Source organism: Syzygium oleosum, unplaced genomic scaffold (genome assembly GCF_021117445.2).
Source record: "Syzygium oleosum isolate NSW1041296 unplaced genomic scaffold, Sole_v2.1 Sole_v2.07, whole genome shotgun sequence".
NCBI classification, from domain to species: domain Eukaryota; kingdom Viridiplantae; phylum Streptophyta; class Magnoliopsida; order Myrtales; family Myrtaceae; genus Syzygium; species Syzygium oleosum.
The window spans coordinates 115,873-137,951 of NW_026607491.1; the positions used below are offsets into that span (position 1 = coordinate 115,873).

Consider the following 22,079-nt stretch of genomic DNA (forward strand, 5'->3'; position numbering starts at 1 on the left):
TAATCATGAAGTACACAGTAAATCTTGAATTATTATTAGGATATAACTCTTTCTTTCTTCGGGAACCCCATCTTTAAATGACGCAATCTAGTGATTTTTAAGCCTAACAGTTTCGGACATGGCCTTGGATCATAAGACTATTCAATTTCATTCGTGTCAATGGAAGGACAACATGAAAGTAGAATAACGTTGAGATGGTTTTCAACAAGTTCTTCAGATAAATTTCGTGAGAAGTTTCATTAAACCTACACTGTCTCTAACAGTTCTGAAGCCCTGTGTCATTGAGCAAGAAGAACCAAAGCATTTGAGGGTAGTAACTTATTGTCGACTACAAAGGGCTGGGGAGAGAAGCTGGAAGGTGGTTGGGAAGGTGTTCTGCATTCCATCTCCAGGGAAGTCGTGTTAAGTCAGAAAGGACAATCACTAGTCTTCCTTTTCCTGTACCAATGATGTCTTCTTGTTCCGTTGTCAAGCTTATGTCAAATGAAGACAGAAAAAGTATAAAGGTCCATTGGGATCGTAAAACAAACATATCAAGAGAACAGATTCATAGATTGATAGCCATCCCGGAGTCACAGTGATCGACTAATTACAGGTGCAGATATAAGGTGAATGTGCTGGGATCACCTAGGGGAACTGATGTATTGAACCTTTCGTTTTAAGGCAATAAACTGTCTTCTTGGCGAGGCAAATGTGATCCTGGCAAAAACCATCCTTACTAGCCTCAGTTTTGCAGCTTGTCTGCTTTGTAATGCACTCACTCTGAGTTCATGCATAGTTTCTCATGATATGTAGAGAAGGTCAGAAACCCATCGCATAAAATGCCTGTGCGGATGCATACAGAGGCACATTAGCCGTGCCATGAACTGTGAAATCAGGGGACAGGTCTGAAAATTGATAAGTACATCAATCAACTGGTGCGCAGCATTTGCCTTTTCATCTGAAAAGGGCTCCATCCAGGAGAAGCAATGATGCAACACACTCGGGTCTGTCAAAACCATAGCTCCAAAACCTCTATATTAGGAACCGGCTGCCAAACATTCTGGTACTGGATGACTGCTGTTGCTTCTATGTACAATGTCGCAAAGCAGCAGCAGGATTGGATAGGTGTTTGGCTAGTACAGAGTGAAGCCATCATCATAGGAAACATGCCATCCTCGTCGACAAGGGGGAGCGTTCTCGTCATACTCCGCACAGCAGCTCCATCTTCTCTTCCAATTGGCCCTCCCCGTGTTTGGTCTATTGCTCTTCTCATTCCAGCGGTGCACGATTACTCCAGATAGGTCACTCCACTCACCATCAATCCCTTGGTGCGGTGGAGCCAATGCAAACAATCCCTTCTCCCCTAATAACATCTACCAAACTTCAGTCCCACACATTTAATTGCCAATGCTATATTCCCTAGCTTCAGACCCCTAATAACATCTACCAAACTTTGGTCCCGCACATTTAATTGCCAATGCTATATTCCCTAGCTTCAGATGACGGCGCGCGGAGAAAAAAGAGTGCGAAAATGGATTGTTAAGGACAAGGACACAAATCCTCAAGACACATAGGACATTTCTTGGGGGTAATAACATACTTCTGCGGCTCTGCTACTAAATCCATATTGAACATAATTGGGGAGTGGCCTTCTCACTGTTTAAAGACAGCATTAAACTTGGACATGCTGTATAACAAGCAGCACAATCTCACACAATCATGTGGGTCTTTGATCAACAGATTGGTTCGAGGCCTTAAACTCCTCAATTTTTTTTTTAATGAAAAAGAAGAGGTTACACTGACGAGCATTAGGGGCTTTCTTTAACGCCTGGAAAAAGTAGAACACAGCTCCTGAAAAGGGTCATAATCTTGACAATCGAATGAGCAAAGAACCTCGAGAGCACCTAAATTTGAAATTTTCCTTTGCGGATGACATCTATCGACCATAAATTTGAATGGGTATGACAGAACATCGATGTGTGTATGCTTCTAAAAGCAACAAAAAAGAAAAAAAAATAGCTGCACTTGTGTTGTGGAGAAGGGAAGTACCGGTGGTGTGGCCGTGAAAAGAGCAAGCAGCGGGAGAATTATGGGCATCCACGTAGAAAGTGTCGCACCTCAGGCATCTCTTCTCGGGCTGATTCCTCCTCTCTTTTTCTATATCTGAAGACGAGCACCTAACCTTATTCTTCACGTGATTCGAGTATGGCGTGACCATCATAGCCCTGCAACTGATGCTGACAAGCCCATGACTGTAAGCGATGCCGTACGCCATAGCCATCCTCTTTCCTCCTAACTCTGAATCGCATTCAATACAATTCGAACGTGTGATGGCGTGCGAGTGCAGAGAGAGAGGGAGAGAGAGAGAGAGAGAGAGGAGACGCTCAGAGTGGGCCAACATGAAGAGGAGGATAGTTACAGGAAGCCCATTTTCAGTGACAGTGAGACTTTCTATCAGCCACAAGGCCCATAGCTATCTCCCATTTCACATATTAAAAAGATCCCACCAGTCCCATGATTCGGTTCCCGCAAATGCCATGCTATGGCCACTGTCAATCGAGTCCTTGGAATGTGGACTTGAGTGGACTTCGGCTATATCAAGTTTGTGCCAGTCAAGTTCGACTAAACTCGGTTTGATTACCCTTGTATCATGACCTGGATAGCCAAATATATTTTGCTTTTATATCCATCACATGTATTACGTAGCTATAAACATATGCTATGATGTTAGAATCATTCACTGGAATCAGAGTTTCGTGTCTTAAGATCTATAAGCCCAGTTAACGTAGTAAGACGTAACGATTCAACTTCATTTTGATTTTGGAAACTCGTGTTGAATCTGAACGTCGGCTGCATCATTAAAATTCTGATGTTCATTTACATTGTGATTGCCAAAAGGAATTAAGGCCCGACAAAAAGTCTATATGAAACATCAGCGCCACTTCTTGAAATTGATTACTGTTCAACCTAAAGTTTCTAGAGAAAAAATTAAGAGGGCATAAGGCAGGTCAAGTAAATGAAGGTGCGTGGCCAAGGCCAAAGGCCCTAACATGGTCATTCAAGGATCTCTTGTGCTTGAAGTCCGAGCCACAGACGCAGTACCAAATCTTGCCACAGTTTTTCTCGTGGGTTCTCCAATCACCTTTGACCGCGAACGACTTGTTGCTGCATTTTCGACAGGTGAACGGCTTGCTTCCATAGCCGTGCCTTCTCTTGAAGTGGGTCTGAAGGGTCCTGAAGTCTTTGAGTGGCCTTGCTCTCGGGTGTCGGATGTTGTGTTTGCACCCAGGTGCGCAGCAGTAGCATGGGATCCTTTGCAGCATCACGCCATCATTTCTTTCTTGTGCTCGTGCTTTTGTGCTTATTGTTCCTTTCAACGACTCGGGCCCTTTCCTGTACTCCGATCCATGTCCCCACATATGCATCTGCGACACAAACCGCATCAGCTTAAGTCAATAATTCAAGCTTTTTAAGAATTTCACACTGGTGAAAAAGCAGCAATTAATACCTGAAGGTTGTTATATCTGTTGAAGGTCTTGTGGCAAACAGGACATGAGAATTGTTGAGGACCAGCCAGAATCTGCTTAGGAGTAGGGATCCAGTGGTGACCCTGGCTTAGCTTGTCCAAGTGACACTTGATGGCATCGGCCACATCCACGGTGGTTTCCTCTTTTCTTAGCTCTGGAGCCAGACTAGGTGTTATGGGGGGTCCTATCTGTAGAGCCACGGTTACGCCATTATCATTATCACGGTCAGCATCAGCTTTCCGCAAAAACAGGCTCTCATCTTGTTTCGATATGCCATGAGAGGGCAAAGGCTCATCGGGCATATGAAGGCCTAAGCGGTTGATAAGAGGAAGAGCTTCGAATGGAGGGGAGGAAGCAGATGTTTGGCAGTGAGTACCCGTAACCAAGTTGCTTGATGAGAAGGTGGAAAAGGGCTGAGAATAGTGGGGGTGAAGAGGCAAAAACATGGAGTTGGACCATTGAATCACACTGTTGGAATAAGGGTCTTTCATTCTGACAGCAGGAGGAGCAATATCAGGAAAAATACAGCAAGGTGCTTAACTCGTATGGGCACTCGGGTGCGTGGTGTAACTACCAATAACATATTCTATATCATGTCTCTCATATAAGAAGGCTGAGTCCAACAGGAATATTTAATGCAGCTCTTGGCTTGACGTGCTCGACCATATTTACCGGTGTATGCATAGATTTTCCTGTCTAAAGCCACATGACTGTGTGAAACGTGCATGACTTCTTTCTCGAGAGAAAATAAGGGTTCAATTATCCTCGAAAACTGCAGAACCTAGCTACTTGTTCTTGATGAAGAGCTTTATGGGAGTTCTCAAGGAGGAATATGTTTGACTTCAAATCCTTGGAAGAATCACCCAAACCCCCCCACTCGTGCAATCTCGAATGCCACACTCCGTGGTCGTGGAGGTAGAGTTTTATATGCCCTCGTTTGCTGCAAACTGAAAAAAATAAAATAAAGAAACAGTAACAAATTCTACTCCTCCCAAGAATCTTTCATTTCCATCTTCCTCCTACAAGCTACAGATCCAGGCACTAGTGGACAATCGAGTGCATCCCAAGTTGATTCAGATCTAGATAGACGATGAAGATTCTACATTTACAAGCTCAAACGGATGTCTCATCAATTGAGTGCACTTGAGACGATGAGAGTGGTTTTCTACACAGTTAAAGTCTTTGACAGTATGACCGTTAATCCGATCAGAAGTTCCTGACCAACTACAGGCATGTGCAGTTAGATTGTTTGGGAAAAGAGAGAAAATGGAGGAGTATATTTGGTTAAAAACTCAGAAGAAATTAAAATTTTTGGGCGGTGGAAGTGAAGGAAAAATCTAAATATTAGGGTATATTCCTATTCACTTTTCTTCACCGTTGCTTCCAAAAATGGCCTTTAGATGTTCATTTGATTTAAAGCTTATATGTGATCTAAGAAATTTATCATTCCCAAAGACCACACGAGTGTCTCTGTCTTTTTACAAGAACGGTTTTCTAACCCCATGATGAGAAACCTGCCTTAGAAAACCATCAAGAGCCTAGACTCGACATAAAAGACAACATCCCCTAAGGTAACCCTGCTTTTTTCCTTTAGAACTGCTAATGTTACAGGTGAGCATCAGTCTTGATTTAACTTGAGAACTAAACCAAGCTGGCCAGTCATCAGATGAACCAAGTAGGTTCATGGACATAAAATCCGAGACTGACTTTGGCTGGTTCAGTTCCCAATTTGATCCTATGATCCGCCAGTTCTACCCAAAAACCAACCAAGCAAGCAAGCTGCAACCATGGAGATTCAATCCCGAGTCAAGTATGAGGTGTACAACCTCCCTGACTCGCCCATTAACCATAGAAGATAAGGTAGGTTCACTGAAAGGAACAATCAGTTGGAACCCTGTCTGTACTGGATGTAGCCTTTCCCCAGCTTTTTTAGCCCCTAAATTATCATTTTTACCCTGACCAATTGCCCCGCATGAAGCCACTCAGACTACCAACAAACTACATGTCATGAGCTGTGGAAATATGTAGAGAATATTTATAAGCTACTTTTCACAAAACAAACTCAATTCTTAAGTAGAACCGAGAACTGGCCACGGAACCGAGACTTACAGGTTGCTTTCCAGGTTTAGGCTTTGGAACCAACACATCCCTGAATTGTTCACTCCAAATTAATTTCTATCTATATTGTTACAATACTATCTACAACAATCAATGCACAAAAAGAAACTTGCTATTTTAGAATTGGCATTTTCATGAAAGGGGGGAAAACTTAGTGTAATGATTGATTTGCAAAACCAAAAGGACATCATAATTCTTCTATGGCTGAAACGAGATCAAATTACTTTGCAGAAGAGCTCTCTGCCTTACACTAGCTAGGTCTAAGAAAGGAAGCAAGAATCACTTCCTCGACAATGACATTCTACTAAGCAAATAGGAACCTATAGCGCAACAGCTTCCATTACTCATAGCCAAGGCAAATCTGCATGTCTTTTTCACTTTTTCCGGCCAGAACAAGACATACTTCCATTTATAATGGAAATACAATTCAAGGTGGCCGCTTAGCAGTTGGCAACACCAGACGATGACAGAAATTTCAAAGTCGAGGGGGCTAAAAATCCTCAACTATAAAGCTTTTGGCACACAAGACAGAAGGCAAAAGCTAATGCAAACCAAAAGGCTAACGCCTTAGTTAAAATTGATAGCCAACCCAACCACACAGTAGTTCTGCTGAACATCCTCTACAACATTCAGTTGCACAATGATACATTGTTCACTTAGTTTGCTTAGAAAGGGAAAATGAGACTCTCTGATGGGTATGCTGCACCGACTCCGTGCTATGCTCTAGAGATGGATTGAGCTTGGCTACTTCATCCTGCTCTAGTTCTTCCAAAGATTGCTTCTCTGGAATTGCAAGCTGGTAATTTGGGAAAATCAGCGTGTCTAGTTCAGGTGGGAGGAGGGTTCCAGGTCCTGCCACTGTTCTGGGTAATGGAATCTTGTTTCTGTTTTTTGCCAACTCTAGTAGGACCTGATAAGCAATTGGTAGTTGCATCATGCGATTTTCAACAAAAGCACAAAGAAAATCTAGCACACATTAATCTTGCTTTTGTTTCTTTTCTTTTTTCACTTTTGGTTAAGTGGGCAGCCAGGGAGATCTATAGAGGAAATTCTTAGGAGGATGGAAATTAAACGGTGTAAAGAACCACTCAATTTTCACTGATAGATATTGAGTGATAGCACCAAGCTGAAAATCATCATATTTTGTTGTGACTAACCCCAACAAAAGCTAGGGGAAAGACCGTAAAAGAGTACTCCAGGCATCATAAGATGGAAAAAATAAAAGAAGCATTATCAAACTCAGTAAAAGTCAAACACCAGCTTCCAGCCAGCTTACCCCTCGTGGAGGCGGTTGCGAGAAGGTGAAGTTGACCCTTGACTGAATTGCAAGCTTAATGTCATCAGAGTCGATTAAACCCTTGCCAGCATGCTCTGAGTAGAGCTGTGCGTCCGTCAATACATCGCCGGCATATTTGTACCATAGCTCTAACATATGGTGTACAACACGAGGTTCATACTCCTCAATGCCTATTGACTGCAGTAGGGATTTGATGATTTTGGCATCCCTCGGGATCTGCAAGTCCTCATCCTTTTCTGCCATTTCTCTTTTGTAGTCGGCTGCATCAAATAGGGAATGCATAAGTGCCGTCCAAATGTGAATTTGGGACCGCAAACTGACCCTTTGCCAAGGAAGAAGCTTTCACGCTGTTGTTTCACGGAATGAGCTAAATGTCACAGTGTACATATTTGCCAGGGAGTGAGCGATGGAAAAAAAAATACAATGGTGGACTCTGAACAGCAGGAACAGGTCCAATGCCATAAGAACCAAACGCGAGAGAGATATGTGCATATCCTAAGAACCAGATATCTTATTCGCGAGAAGACAGAAAAGAGTTCAAGGGAAGCATCACTTGCAGGTACAAATTCAGCAAATGCAGCATCTACCGAGAACTTGCCGAAGCACACGCCATAAATATGAATGAACAAGCGATCTTCAACGTATTGCATCCTCTCGCACTCACTCTACAACCCTCAAAGCTTTTTTTCTATTTCATCCGGAGGGCACTCCTATTCCTATCTCGAGGTTTTCAAAGAGACCCATGTTCAAATTTCCCATCTTCCGATTTGCGCGATGCAACAGAGCATCAAGAAGTAGCTGACGGTACGTCCCCACGAGACAGTAACCGACCAACCGACTGCCACCATCGCTAGCACTACACGAAGTGCGTGGCATGTCAAAAAGAGCAACAATTGTGCGTCTATTTCGAATGAAAAACAGAAGGAGAGAAACTAACCACAGATGGGGAAGAAAATGCAGAAGAAGATGATGTGTTTGCACGGGATCAGCACTTGCTTTTGCGAACCGATGTCAAGCACGGAAGCAACCCATTCTCCAAGCATGAAGGTCGCTTCATTCCTGACGAACAAGCAGTTCCCGAGCGTGGGGAGTTCAGGGAGCAGCTATCAGAGGAGGAAGAAAGGGGAGGAGACAGACGGATCGGTTGGATGGGCCGGAGTCCGAACCGCTATATAATCCAGATGGGCCGTAAGAAAACATTCTCCTAAAAAAATATAAAAATGCACTTAGAAATACTAACACTTATCACAAAAGTGCAATTGAGTTCTAAAACTTTTAAAATATACAATTAAGTCCTAAAATTTATTAGATTGGTGCAATCGAGTCATTCAATGAACTTCGTCTAATTTGACTAACGAAAAATGCCGACATAACTGCCGACATAACTTTTTTATTTATTTATTATTTTCTCCTATCTTATGTGCCGCTAATGTAGTTAAAACAAAGTCATTTCGGTTAAAGGGGGAAGAAGCAAGTGAGGGCTCGCAGCTGCCCTACCATCGCCGGGAAGGCCCGGCGAAGGTGGGGGAATGGTTGGCAGGGGTGGGGTCACTCCACCCTAGCCAATTATTGGCGAGGGTCGCAACCCTCCCCAAATTAGTTTATAATTGAACATTAGTTAAATGTTCTGGTGACCCTTGCCTGTTGTCGGCGAGGATTGCCATGCCTCGGCCAGCTTCGCCGACCATTCCCTCGCCTTTGTTGGCCCTTCTTGGCAATGATGTGGGGGCGGGCAGGGGGGGGGGGGGGACTGTAGGCTTGCTTCTTCCTTCCTTTTTTGAGTTTTTCTATATTTTCTTATTTTTTAATTTAATTTAAATAAATTTGTATTAAAAAAAAGATTTTGACGGAGGATATATTTGTCACAAGTGTATCGATTTGAGGTTTTTAGTTGTTAAAAAATTAGTTTGAAGTAAATTTGTTACATATGTACCGGTTTAGGATTTTGGATGGTCAAAAAATTAGTTTGGGATAAATTTGTTACAGGTGTATCAGTTTGGGGGTTTTTAGTAGTATTAATCTACAGAAAATTGAAAGTATTGGATTTAATTAGAAAGACAGAGCACACAAATGAAAATCAGAATTTCTTTTGAAGAAAGGAAAAGCGAAATATACAGCCAAAGAAAAAAAAAGAAAGGCAATAATGACTCAAGATTGTAAGAAGGAGAAACATATCGTTACCTTCACTAGCAAGTTATGCAGAAAAGATGGAGCTTAAGATATATGGAATTTCGCAATAGCACCACATGGACTGCCGACAATTACGACGTAGAGTTTACATCAGGATATGTTTCATTACCATTTGCCCATTCAAATTGAAAAGCTTGAGCAAGTATTGTTGCAATGGTACCAAAAATCACCCTTTTCAGATTTGATTTGATTTTAATTAGTTCAAGAAGGTGGGAAAGGATGAGTACCACAACCACTCCCTCTAACTGCTACCGTTAGGTTCCCACACCCATCACAGATGCCATCTTTGAGCTGTAACTACTTATTTCACTCGTAGGTGTATGAGTCTTGTTACCGCAACTCTATTAAAGTTTCAGAAGCCAGAATTCAAATGTCTAATCCATAAGCTAGTCTAAGATTCACTTATGTCACAGTTTGAACTCATAACCTTGTGAAAGGACTGTGTAATCATCTAAGTGAAATCAGATGTGACTCGAATTGGTAAAGTGGAGGCATTGGCATGATAAAGAATCAAGATTCAAGATAATCATTAAAGGCGAGGGAAGGGGTGGGGGTCATTTAGCTTTTGAGAATGAATGGGACAAGAGGTAGAGGCTAATTGGCTAAAGTCTCATTTGTTTCTGGAGACAAAAATTGGGGGCAGGGGTAGGTTAGGCAGGTAGGGGCCGCAACATAATCCTCAGGACAAAAGACAAATATTGTGTTTGTCAGCAGATCACACTTCTCAGCTCAGCTTCCTTCTCCCTTCTTTTGCTGGCTCTGCTTGGCTTCGCACTGTGACTGCAGCGGCAGCAGCAGTACTGTGTGGGATGAAATGAGATGGACACTGTACCCTCACAGGCCAGGGGAAGAGATAACACCACCACTCCACAGGTCCACAGTGACTTGGTTTTGTGTTCTTTTTGGTTCCTTCTCGACACTGTCGTGTATTTATTAATTGCACAAAATGTTTTTAACCTTATCTTTTTTTTATTACTTTAAGGCTGCTGCAGTTTAGGGGACCAAGGAGCAAGTCTTGTGGGAACAAATTGTAGGGATCAGGAAAAAAAAGAAAAAACTGAAGAAGAAGAAGAAGACTATTTTGCTTTTTCCTTTTCTTTTTCAAGATTTGTCACAACTGTACGGCAATGATCTCTCTCTCTCTCATCCTCCTCTGCCAAATGCGGCTTCCCCCGGCTGTGGACTTGGCTTTTTCCTCTCGTCTTTGCTTGGTCAATCTCAATCCCCATCCCCGCTCTCTTCCCACCCGTTGCACAGTCATCCACACCGTTCTCTTTCTTCATTATCTACCTTTTTGAACTTTTACTCCACCATGCTAGGCATTTGTGTAGTGGTTATGCTATTAAAAAATGGTAGCTTTTGGCCTCTGGGGGGGTGACGAGGTTCATGACAATACTTTGAACAAGTTGTACTTAACAAGGGCTTCTGTGGACTGTGGTGTCGTTGCAGATTCATTGACTAATCAATCAACAACAGTTGTCTGTCTTCCAACACCCCACGAGCTAAAAGGTTGAATCTTTATATGCACTTGTGCCAAAATGAAGGCTTTCGATCAGCATGCCCCAGAAAAAGATTGGTTATGACATGATCGGAGCTTCTCTTTGACAGGACTAGCCCAGAGACACATGCATGTAGCAGCAGAACATAACAATAAAAGGAGAAAACAAGACACTGCTTTTATTTATTTATAAATTACTGTTTATATTCGGTGCGCGTTAAGCCAATTGTCCTAATTAGAAAACGGCGTAGATGAACAGGCCATGAAATATGGAAAGATAAACATATACTTAATATATTGGAAGTGTGTGAAACTATAGTACTTTGTCCGATTTTTAAATGCCTGAAAATTACAGGATCTTCATGCATTGTACAATCGGATAAGAGCTGTGAAGGCTGATCACTGCCATTTCTTTCTGCGAGCAATATAAGACTAATTGGATGATGGTACAACGGATTCAACCAAAGTAACTAACAACCTATTATTCCTATACAGATAGAGAGAGAGAGAGAGGAAGGCACAGAGTCATTTAATGGGTTACAGATGGTTCCCATCTTCTCAACAAACATTCTCTGCTGGGATTGGTACAGTAATGTGTGATATTACCCACCCTCCTCCCCCCATGGTGGTAATCCAGCTCCGCGGGTCTTGACCCGGAAAAACGTTGTCGTATGGACGGTGGACAGAGACAGGCGGCTGAAATCTGTTTGTGAGCTTCTTCTGTAAAAAACACCCCCACCATAAATATGTTTCTTTTTTTTCTCTTGAGCTTATTAACTGCAGAGGGAATAACAAAAACAGAGAAGAAACAAAAGAAAGGGAGGCGGTCTTCTCTCCTTTTTTTGGCACCTACAAACAAGCAAAAGATAGCAAGCAGAAGCAGGCTACAATCTCTCTCTCTCTCCCTCTCTCTCTGTGAATGTATAATTTTGGAGGAAACGTGTCCCTGAAACTCAGCATAAAGTGCCACAGCCCTCACTCGTAGGCTTGTAGAGAGAGGGGGGGGGGAGAGAGAGAGAGAGAGAGAGAGAGAGTGAGAGCGGTTCAGTCGCCTCTTCTTATGCACCACCCATCTCAACAATGTGTGTCTCCTGTCTCCTCTTTACGAGTCTCATAATCTCTCTTTGTTTGAGTTTTAGGTGTCTGCTCTTTGCTCTCTCTCTCTCTCTCTCTCTGTGTATTTTTGTCGTTGTTGGTTATTAAATCTGGTTCTGCTGCGAAAGTTGCTATCTTTCATCTCTGGTGGAATGAAATTGCTGCAATGCGGGGTGATTTGCTTTATGGGTTTTCAATCTGTTGAGAAAATTATCATGAAATACTGCTTAGGAAGCGAAATGACCGAATGGACGAGAGAATGCAACGACGTTTGGTCATCTTGTTTTATTATAATTTATGTTAATACACAATGCTGCTGATGTATTTGTGAAATGCTCAATAGACTAATGGAAGGGGTTGTTTTAGACTCATAATCTCTTGTTCTTTCATAATTTTTTGGTCAAATTTTGTTCTTTTATAGTTCAAAAGCACATTTTTCTCACGATCTTTTTTTTTGCCATCCATATAGGAGGGCGGGCCAACAGATGTTCCTGTAGGAACTGATGTCAAATATGCGGCTTGAACTCTTGCGAGCAAAGCAACTTCATTTGCAGTGTTAGTTCTTCGAGTTTTTTTCTGTAGTTTCTCTTAACTCATGCCGAGATGGTTTGTCTGCGACGATGTATTCTTTTGAGCAGTTAAGATGTGGAGTCTGAAGCTTACTTCTTGCAGGTTAAATGAATAACACTTGAATCCGAGGGAACAATTTCACCATGTAAGAACTTTATGTAGACATTGAATAAATAGTTGATAAAAAGGTTTTCCTAGCTAATTTTCGGTTGCATCAGATTTTAATGCCTTTCCTTGTGCCTACAGTAGCTGTGTCCTTCTGATTTGCAATTTCGAGTTGCTAAAGTTCTTCTCGTGATGGAATCGAACGGTTGGATGGAACCACATTATGTAAATCCTGGGTACCCTTACCCCAACAATGACAGCTTCATGAACTTCTTTGAAGGCCTTAATCATGCCCCAGTGAGCTACACTCCCCCTGCTGTACCATTGCTTGATCAGGTGGGATGGGAGTTTATGTCTATCTCTCTGTTGTGTGTATGTAACAAAGAACTCTGACAAAAACCAATTGTCTCTGCATGCTTTCATCACCGACTGATGTGAACCTTCCACATCCATTGATCCTCCTTGATGAGCACTGGGCTGGTGGCTGCATTAATCTGTGGTAGAATATAACGTTGCTTGTTCATATGCAATATGTTTCATTTATTAGTGCTGGATACCTCGGTACTGTTTTTCGTTCAATGGAACTGTATGGTTAAAAGGTGAACAATGAAATCCGTGTTAGCCAAATTGTCATCAACTGTTGGCTAGATTTACCTTTTCCGATAAAGAAAAAGGCATTGGGTTCACATGTTCTCCTTTTAAAGCAATCGGTTGACTCCAAGGATGATTTGTATTACATTCTGTGAATCTTGCTTTAGGTTATGCAGGAGTCCTTAAATAAATGAGATGTTGAAGGGATCTTGAGGGGCTAGGAAGTATGCCGTACCATTAAGTAGTCAGATGCTATAGAAGCTTCTCATTGTACTCTTGCTAATGCTTTAATATGTTCTTCTCTTTCAGGAAAGCATGTATTGGTCGATGAGTATGAATGCATACAAATTTGGCTCAGCTAGCGAGGGGAGTAATTCCTATTACAGTTCTTATGAGATGAATGGTCAAATGCCAACAATAGAGGTCACTGGGAGTGACTGGGAACAGTCTTCGAGATATAGTGTTGAAGAGCCTGCCAGAATAGATTCTCAATCTGAGGAACATGCATCAACAAGTGTGGATGGGAATCCGGAAGAATGTAAGTGCAAATAATTATTTTATCATCTGGTTGACCATAAAATATTGCAAATAATGACTTCAAAGAATGGTGTCCCACTGATTAATCAGTAATGCGCGCAAGCTGAGGTCAATTGATCAGCTTGGGGGATTTCCTGTAAGACACAAGCTTGAATTGAGGGAGAAGAAACTTTCCTAAGCCTTGCTAAGATTCAGACTTCTCTAATTCAACCACCATATTTGACCAAGAATTTGCTCTATTATTTCAGGTAGCCCGAATCATCAATCTCCTGATGAATCTCAGGTATTCATGTTGCTTGTTAAGTGGCTTTATGCACTTGACTACTCAGAGTGGTTTTAGTTGGTCAACTCTACCTTTTGGCTAGGTCTGAATGTAGAGTGAAATTGGTGTGAATGCAACTGTCAATGTTTGGCTTACTCTGTTGTTTGGCTTATTTTTATTAGGACCAATTCCTTCTGCCATCCCACTTAAAAGTACCTAATTACGTCCATAGTCACTACTCGGTAGATTGATCAAAATTTCTCGTTTGTAAAGCTAATGATGTTTGACATACTTCTTTTAATGACCTTTCACTGGTTAAGACATTCTTTTACATATCCCATCAACCTGAAAAAATTCTCTTCTGAAGAAGATATAGAAAATGTAAAATTAAAAGAAAAGTCTGCTGATGCCTCTGTGAATTACTGCAGGCTGTTTGGCAAGACGACATCGATCCAGACAACATGACATATGAGGTTTGTTTTGATTAGTATATGTAATCAACTTACAAGACCTTTTCTTTTGTTCTGAATAATGAGCATGCACTGTTCCTTGATGGATGTAGTGGCATTTGTGTGAATGCCAACTGGTCTGTGGGCAATTATAATTAAGATGGCATGATTCATCAATGCTGAGGCAATTATCACAAAGTAGCTTTTTTTTTTGGCCTGTATCACGAAGTAGCTTGAAAGCACGTAAACCCCATCTTGATGTGCATATAGATGTCCAATCATAGCAACCTTCTATATTCCTCATTCAAAGAATCGGATATATTTTATTTTTTTACTTCCAAGGTTCAATTACATTTGCATGTTTTCTTTATGATAGCCAATTAGCCTTTTCAGATATGTTAAAATTCAAATAAAGAGAATGTACATTGACACCGGTGATAATTTTACTAGATTCTTCTAAGTAGACTTATATGTGGATTCTCTGTGTTCCTTACGTTAGACCTTTTTTACACCAGCCCCTATATATCTGGTTAAACAATTTGTGGTGATCCTTGGTTTCAATACCAGTTTGGCTGAGGATCTGTCCCTTGTTTGTCTCGTTATGTGTGATTAATTTCCATGGTTTTGGCTAATGTTAAATCCCAATCTGCACATCATGGGATACAAAAAGTGTCAGGGTGCTAGAATAATAATGATGCCGTCATTTACAAGGTTAGGCTTTTAGATAAATAGATGGAGATCTCACATGACTTCACATCCAATGTATGTATCTATGTCTATTTTTACTCATTTTCCTTTTTTGTGTCTTCTTCACGACTAGAAACATATATGAAGTGAAGTTGACGTATAATACAACTGATATAAATTGAGTGTGGAAAGGAAATCATGTCTTCCCAAGTAATAAGGAGCTCTCAATGAATTCCGCTCTCTTTATACAAGTAATCTGAGCATATTGACTATACACTATGACCTTTAAAACTATCCTTGTAGATGCCCTATTTTTCAACATCATCACCCAGCAGGAATATGGGAAATAAAATGTCCAGAAACGTGCGAGGAACTGGTTTCATTTCCTTTGCTTTGTGTATGTATTTTCCATGGAGATGTTGATTTGCACCATGAAGGGATAATAGGCATAACCACCATGTTTTTGTTCGAAAGCTGATAGTTCGACAATTATCAAGAAAAGTAGAATCATTTGACACTTGTACTTTATAAAGCCAATGTGCTATATGTTTTTACGTAGTGGAACCACTATTAACCCCTTCATGTCAACTCCAAATTCTTACCTATAAAGTCTGCCATAAAGCTTTTCATTGATGGGGACTAGTGCATGATGCCTTGTAATTGTTTAGATAATAGAAGATGCGGGAGAATGATCTTGGAGGCTTTTGGATTTTTTGATTTAAGAAGAATTGGTCCTCAGCCTTAATATTCAGAAAAACCAAAGTTAAATTATGTATTTGGGAATACAGCAGTCTTTAAACCTTGAAAGTCATCTTTAGATAATGCAAATGATTATTTTCATTGTTGTTCCTATTTCCAGGAACTGCTCGATTTAGGCGAGGCAATTGGAACTCAGAGCAGAGGTCTTCCCCAAGAGCTCATTAGTCTGCTTCCAACCTCAAAATACAAGCTCGGTGGTTTCTTTACCAGAAAAAAATCTGGGGAGAGGTATCATTCTGTTTTTTTGGTGCTTTAGACTACTAGAGATAAAATGGATGCATTGTTTTAATCTTTAATGGAAATCGTCTTTGAACTCTTTTGCTCCTTTGGACACCCTGCTAAAATTACTGGATAATATCCTTTTCATGAAAAAGTTGATGTGTAATATCATTAGCAGTTCAGGCATTATCAGCATGACCTAAATCACGCTACTTTCATTGCCGCATGTGTGACGTGCTTGTCGTTTTACCGACAAATGGTAACAAATGAGTCTGCAAAAGATTTCTGATTTACCTCTGGGGAATGACCAGAACAAGTGCCATGAGCAAATTGGCTAATTTTTAAGGTTAATATTTCAGGATTCTCTTTGCAGTCTTATCTCAACTCCTTTCAGGAATTGTCTCTTCTACTTTTATTTTGGGTATTATCTCATTAATCTTATAATTTTCTAACAACTAGAACCAGATAACATTTCTCTTTTTGATGACACGCATTGGTTTTTGTGGACAATGGACCTTTGCCTCTTCCTTCATATATATTATTCCTTTGCTAACAAGTGTAGCCTATCTGCAACATAGATGTGTGATATGCCAAATGAGGTACAAGATTGGCGATCAGCGAATAAAGCTGCCATGCAAACATGCATACCATGGTGAATGCATCACCAAATGGTTGGGCATCAACAAGGTCAATGGCATCCCAATTAGGATGACCCTGCTCCCTACTCTTCTGAGTATGGACTGTACATGTCAAAGCTGATATCAGTCTGTTTATCTGACAGATTTGCCCGGTCTGCAATGTCGAGGTATTTGGCAAGGAATGAAAGGATCAGGGGATCAATCTACTGCTGAGAATGCTGGTGGGATTAGGCTGTTTTGCAGTTGGAGGCTTCTTTCTTTTTTAGGAGGAAAACTTTTGGTTTGATTTTTGTACACGAGTTATGATATAGGTATAGGGACTATACTATGGTCCGGGTCTCATTCAGGTCCTATTGAGTTGGATCGTAATTGCCCAGGTATGTTCCAGGCTAAATTCGCAAGTGTATATCGAATTCTCAGATCTGATTGCGTGACGGAGGATTTTGTCTAGTTTTCTTCTTTTTCTGTATGACCTATACATTTACCTATCAGATCCAACGTCTTGGACCATATCCACTATGAAGTAGCTTTAGTTTTGAGTCCTCCGGCATATTCAGCTTTGCTACATTTTTTTTTTCCATTTCCAAGCATTAAACCCCACGAAGAGCTATGAATGTCTCAAAAGAAAATGTAAATCGACATCTGATTCGCAGATGGTTGATCGGTTTATCCTTGAGGGATGGTGTGCGGCGTGACTGTCCACCTGAGCTGAAAGAGAGGTCAAGAAATGAAGAATGGGAAGGGGGGCGTTGTGTCTCTACGAAAGAGAGACGGAATCGAATGGCGGCGGGTTCATTGGTTGCTGCCATATTCCCACACAAACAAGTCAAGAATGTTGAGTCTGTCTGTGCAAATTATAACTCTCTCATGTCATTGTTTGGCCTAATTCCTTAACGAAGCACAAATTTATGACTATGGCCCAATCTTTTGTCTTAAAAAAAAAGTACCAATTTTCATTAGGGACCGAAACCTGTTAAGTTGCGTAAAAAAGTCGACGTGGCAATAGACTTGGACCGTGCACCGCTTGCTGGTATTAACCTGGCGTCCGAACCCTATGGAATGACGTCATTTAAAATTGTGGGAAAAATGAGGGTCATTCAACTTCAATTGTGGGGGAAAGGGGGGGGGGGGGTTGTTTCATTTGGGGGCAAAATTAGGATTTAGAGGGATATAAATTTAGGGTATTTGCCCCAATTTCAGTGAGAGAGAGAGAGAGAGAGGAAATCAAATGCTAATGAAGGTACGAAGAGACAACATTTCATCGGATTGGGACGTCAAGTGAGCAACGTGTGAGATGCATGGTGGTTCAATATCTGTCGCCACATTGTATTGGGGGATGGTGGGCTTAACAGGTGTTGGGTCTCGAGCAAAAGTCGATGTTTTTCTCTTCAGGACAAGCAAAGAGTCAGTCACTGTAAGTTTCGTAGTTTTATAAGGAGACGAGATGTCTGTCAATTCCTTCCTCTGCTTTTGTATGTTTTTTAACCCAGTCCAAAGTTAGGAGGAGGAGACCACCGCTTGTGTCGTAGAGAAATGAAACGAATATAATATAAAAACTAATAATAAAAAAGGGCGATTCTCCCCTCCAACGGTCACCCCCATTAACAAACCCAGCCTCGCTTCCCCCCCTCCCTAACGTAACGTTCACTCCCTCTCTCCTCTCTCTCCAACGTCTCTCTCCCTCTCTCTCTCTCTCTCTCTCTCTCTCTCACTCTGTGTCTGACCGTCTGTGTCTGTGTCTGTATCCTCCCTTCCCTTCCCTTCCCTTCCCGAGCGAAGTCCTACTGATACTAAACACGGTGAGCGAGAGCTGAGCAGAGCAGAGGGGAAGATCTTTTTGGGTTCTTCCCGCATTCCTCTCCGACGCCGCCCTTCTGTGTTGTTTTGTTTTGTTTTCTTTCTTCGGGTGGGTTGGGTGGGAAAGAGAAGAAATGGAGCCGGCCAAGATCGACTGGAAGAAGATCGAGTCGGTGTTCGTGGAGGACGACCTGTACGAGCACTTCGACGCCCCCAAATGGGTCGACTTCTCCTCCTCCTCCTCCCTCGACCCCGACCCCGACCCCAACCACGACGACGACGACGACGCCGCCCGCTTCTTCTGCAGACCCGGTAACTCACATCCCCTCTCTCCCCTCCCCTCTTTTGCTTTACGCGCCTCACCTCGCATGAAAAAAGGAACTTTTTCCATTCGCAGAGTGCAAGCATCCGAGGACGACCGAGGATTTGTTGAAATCCACCCCCGCCTCCTCCAGCTCCAAGGTTTTTCCCCCATCTCCATCTCCTTTTCTGATTCTTACTATATATTAGCGTAGAAGCAGTTCCATCCAAGATCTCAGCTATTGAAAAGCTGCTCCTCCTTACCTAAATTGACCTACTAATCGGCCTATTTCTGGGGAAACTCGGTGTTCTTTGCTTAAATCTGTCGCTTACTAAACACAGACTCAACTGGGTATTTTCCTATTCGATTCTTTTGAAGAGTTGTCGGTCTTGAACTTTGGGTTCACCTCAGTTGCCTCAAATGGGTGTCCATCTCGGTAGAGCACGAGCTTCCGTTTAGCTCCACTGTTCTGTCATCTATTCTGATTTCTGTACAACCAAAGCAATAACATAGATATTTCATATTGGTTGGTTTTTCTGTCCTAATCTATGCTTGCCTCTTTCTTGTTTTGTGTTTGTTTGTTTTTTTTTTTTTGGGCGGTGAAGCTCCGGAGACAAGCTAATATGTATGAAATCCTTCCGCTTGGTGACCGGAATCAAAGGTACTATTGATGACCTTCTCTCCGAACAGGTTATTGGGATAGTTACTCTGTACATTTAGCTGAATCCAATGCGTTTTGGTTTCCCATCTAGAGATGTTGTCTTCAAGAGAAGAGGGGCAACTCAGTCTAGAGTTCCACCGAGCAAAAGTCCCAACAGACCCAATCAAGATAGTGAAAATCAGAACCCTAATTTGTCTACTCCTCTCAATCTCTATTCCATCACAAAAGATACGATCAAATCGAGCACTGAAAAGAAGAAAGCAGCAGACGATGGGACGGGGGCTACTGCTTTACCGAGACTCAGAAGCACGCTCTCAGCAAGGAATTTGTTCGCTGGTCGTGACATTTTGAATCAGATTTCAGAATTCTGCAGTGAACTAAAGAAACTGGCGACCAGGACCAAGGAGAAAGAAATTGCGGAGAAGCAGAATGTGGTGAAGGATGTCGCTCCTACAGAAAAGGAAAAACCTAGTGATGTTTTGGAGGAGTTAGGTGGGGAAGGGAAAGAGAGAAAGCCGCTACTTGAAGTCAGTATCGAGAAATCTGATGGCATGAAGAAGAGCAACACCAAGGAAAAGGGCCAACGGATTAAGTAATCTCTCTCTCTCTCATGCTTGCGCGAGTGTAGGGGTGGATGTTTGTGTGCATGTATGAACATGTTGGGGTGGGCATGGAGGAAGGATCAGCTGGCTTGTTTTTGGTTTCATGTGCACCATTAGTAGGAAATAGCAGTGTTGTACAAAAATGCTAGTTTTGTGAACTAGATTGATCGTTTGCTAGGTTATGGTTGCCCAAGTTGATTCATTGTACTCAGTGAAAGCTAATTTTCATCATATGAAGAAATCTCAAGGCCCTTTATGCAAATTAGCCCCAGAGTGGTACCACATTTAGTGAGCTCCTGGTGGTTTTAAGAAGATTAGACTGCATATGATCTCTCTGTTATATCATGTGCCTGCATTGTCACTGAGTAATTGACTTTGATGACTGTACCATACAGAAGAGTCGAAGAGGCGGAAAATGTTCCAATCAAGCTAGACTTGGAGAATGTAAGGCACAATGAGAAGGAGATCTTGTCGCATATCCGCACTAACCCTCCCACTCCCCAGTGTTTTTCAGCCACTCGCGAGCCTGGCAAACCAACTCCTTCGAAAGCTACCAAATCTAGGTTTATGGTACGTCACTATCTCATCTTCTTTTTCTTCATTTGCTTAGAAGGGATCCGAAAAGAACATGCCTGAGGATACGAAGATGAAAAATGATATCACAGTTGTTGTGTCTGCCTTAGATAGCATTCTTTCGCTTTTCGCCTTGTGTGGGTTGTTCCATGGATTACTTGCTAACCACCCACAAGCCTAAAAACATGTATGCATCCTAGAATGTCCCCTGGAGAAAATGACATGAAACACCAATTAGTCTGTCCTTCTGTTGACTTAAAATAATATGCTGTGGTCCTTAAGACTTAAAATAAGTAACATGCATTTGGAAACATATCATTAATAATCCAGAGTTATTTTGCTTTACCATGGTTGTGTTCATTTATATTGGAACATAAAAATTTAGTAGGGGTGACCTGATTAGGCCAATCTCAAACTTTACCTATCCGAGATAGCAGATGTTCATCAAGCACCCACATATTTTTCCTGGCTTTCACCACCAGAATGTATTGGACTGGCTCCTAACCATTTCAATCTAAGAGAGAATGTAGAAATTTCTGGACAGGATGCTAAACAACAATGTAATGTAGGAACATGCCTCTGTTAGTCTTATGTACAGACAGAGAATGCCAGTCTGTAGCTCTGTGGGTGATTATCCGTGTTGTTTTTCCCATTTTGTGTGGACTGATGTTTTTCAAAGACGCATTGGGGTGCGATTCAAGGGCTTGCTAAACAGAACAAAAGTTAAGTTGAAGTTGGTTGTGGAAATTGGGACTAGAAATTTCAGCCACGTAATTGGCCTATTATGAATCTCTCAGGCGTATGCGTTAAACCTGTAATTTTATAAGTAGTTATCAAACAAAACTGACCTATATCTCATATATCTGGTTTTAACCATATTATTAATTGCAGCCCCGTGTGTGTGCACATTATGATGGTATTAATTAACACTTGTGATATTCTGGTTACTAGGAGAGACAAATCCTTCAAGAGGTGAAGTTGAACAGGGGGGCGGTGGCAAAGGAGGAAACTCCCGACAAAGGGAAAACCGTGTCTATGGTGGATGGAAGAGACGCAAAGCCACTCGCCGTGTTTTGGTTTCTAAAGCCCTGCACTCTGTCAAGCTGAACTAGAAATTTCGAGGGATGAGTTTCTTATAGAGATCAAAGTGGGAAGAGTCTTCAAACGGTTGCTCAAGTCGGGACATCAAAGTATAGTAGCAAAATATTCGTTCATTCTTTCATTCATTACTTTCTCATCGAACTCTTTCCCCTGCTCTGCACAATGTTGCTTTCCTATATGTTACCTTATTGATGGGATACAATAACCAAACGTGTATTCATTGTACCGATGGACACAATAAAAACTAAGGCAGCTCATGTTTCTACTGTATTTTAGATAAGAATTCAGGATGAGACCACCACACGGCCCATTTCCCAATCCTATTTGGATAACTATCTTATTACTGGATAAGTACTGATAATTCAGAGCATTGTCCTGTCCCGGCCTCATCCTATGATTTCTTGGCAATTTTGTCTCTCATATGTTTTCGTTCACGGGTCCCAGTAGATTGCTGGGGATGACGAATCTACAGAACCGCCATTCCCCTGTCCTTCTATCAAGTGTCTTTACCAAAAAGGTG

The 22,079-nt window shown here is 41.7% G+C and overlaps 5 protein-coding genes across 8 annotated transcripts; 2 read left to right on the plus strand and 3 right to left on the minus strand.

Moving 5' to 3' along the window:
• Window positions 1-790: 790 nt before the first annotated feature.
• Window positions 791-2,353, minus strand: LOC115693474 (uncharacterized). The gene is made up of 2 exons (XM_030620486.2): window positions 2,032-2,353; window positions 791-1,345 (listed from the first exon to the last, which is right to left on the minus strand). Exons 1-2 carry the CDS (start codon window positions 2,261-2,263, stop codon window positions 1,116-1,118), a joined length of 462 nt encoding a protein of 153 aa, XP_030476346.2. The 5' UTR covers window positions 2,264-2,353; the 3' UTR covers window positions 791-1,115.
• A 467-nt stretch (window positions 2,354-2,820) lies between these two features.
• LOC115693471 (zinc finger protein WIP5-like) lies at window positions 2,821-6,037 on the minus strand. The gene is made up of 2 exons (XM_030620479.2): window positions 3,491-6,037; window positions 2,821-3,407 (listed from the first exon to the last, which is right to left on the minus strand). The coding sequence occupies exons 1-2, from the start codon at window positions 3,998-4,000 to the stop codon at window positions 2,991-2,993; spliced, it is 927 nt and encodes a 308-aa protein (XP_030476339.1). The 5' UTR covers window positions 4,001-6,037; the 3' UTR covers window positions 2,821-2,990.
• Window positions 6,038-6,172: 135 nt separating this feature from the next.
• Window positions 6,173-8,066, minus strand: LOC115693473 (transcription initiation factor TFIID subunit 9-like). Of its 2 annotated transcripts, none has more exons than XM_030620484.2 (3): window positions 7,862-8,066; window positions 6,904-7,184; window positions 6,173-6,537 (listed from the first exon to the last, which is right to left on the minus strand). In XM_030620484.2, exons 1-3 carry the CDS (start codon window positions 7,965-7,967, stop codon window positions 6,280-6,282), a joined length of 645 nt encoding a protein of 214 aa, XP_030476344.1. In that variant the 5' UTR covers window positions 7,968-8,066; the 3' UTR covers window positions 6,173-6,279. The 2 variants fall into 2 exon arrangements, with proteins under 2 accessions (XP_030476344.1, XP_056168849.1); XM_056312874.1 differs by having other exon boundaries at window positions 6,904-7,271; window positions 7,862-7,996.
• A 3,311-nt stretch (window positions 8,067-11,377) lies between these two features.
• On the plus strand, window positions 11,378-16,974 carry LOC115693472 (E3 ubiquitin-protein ligase BIG BROTHER-like). Of its 2 annotated transcripts, none has more exons than XM_056312972.1 (10): window positions 11,378-11,751; window positions 12,177-12,262; window positions 12,380-12,422; window positions 12,524-12,718; window positions 13,283-13,511; window positions 13,759-13,793; window positions 14,201-14,245; window positions 15,768-15,895; window positions 16,465-16,573; window positions 16,668-16,974. In XM_056312972.1, the coding sequence occupies exons 4-10, from the start codon at window positions 12,575-12,577 to the stop codon at window positions 16,707-16,709; spliced, it is 732 nt and encodes a 243-aa protein (XP_056168947.1). In that variant the 5' UTR covers window positions 11,378-11,751; window positions 12,177-12,262; window positions 12,380-12,422; window positions 12,524-12,574; the 3' UTR covers window positions 16,710-16,974. The 2 variants fall into 2 exon arrangements, with proteins under 2 accessions (XP_056168947.1, XP_030476343.1); XM_030620483.2 differs by having other exon boundaries at window positions 11,378-11,694.
• A 1,210-nt stretch (window positions 16,975-18,184) lies between these two features.
• LOC115693470 (uncharacterized) lies at window positions 18,185-21,829 on the plus strand. Of its 2 annotated transcripts, none has more exons than XM_030620478.2 (6): window positions 18,185-18,633; window positions 18,719-18,783; window positions 19,228-19,283; window positions 19,375-19,875; window positions 20,284-20,455; window positions 21,410-21,829. In XM_030620478.2, the coding sequence occupies exons 1-6, from the start codon at window positions 18,456-18,458 to the stop codon at window positions 21,563-21,565; spliced, it is 1,128 nt and encodes a 375-aa protein (XP_030476338.1). In that variant the 5' UTR covers window positions 18,185-18,455; the 3' UTR covers window positions 21,566-21,829. The 2 variants fall into 2 exon arrangements, with proteins under 2 accessions (XP_030476338.1, XP_030476337.1); XM_030620477.2 differs by having other exon boundaries at window positions 18,186-18,633; window positions 20,281-20,455.
• The last annotated feature ends 250 nt before the right edge of the window (window positions 21,830-22,079 follow it).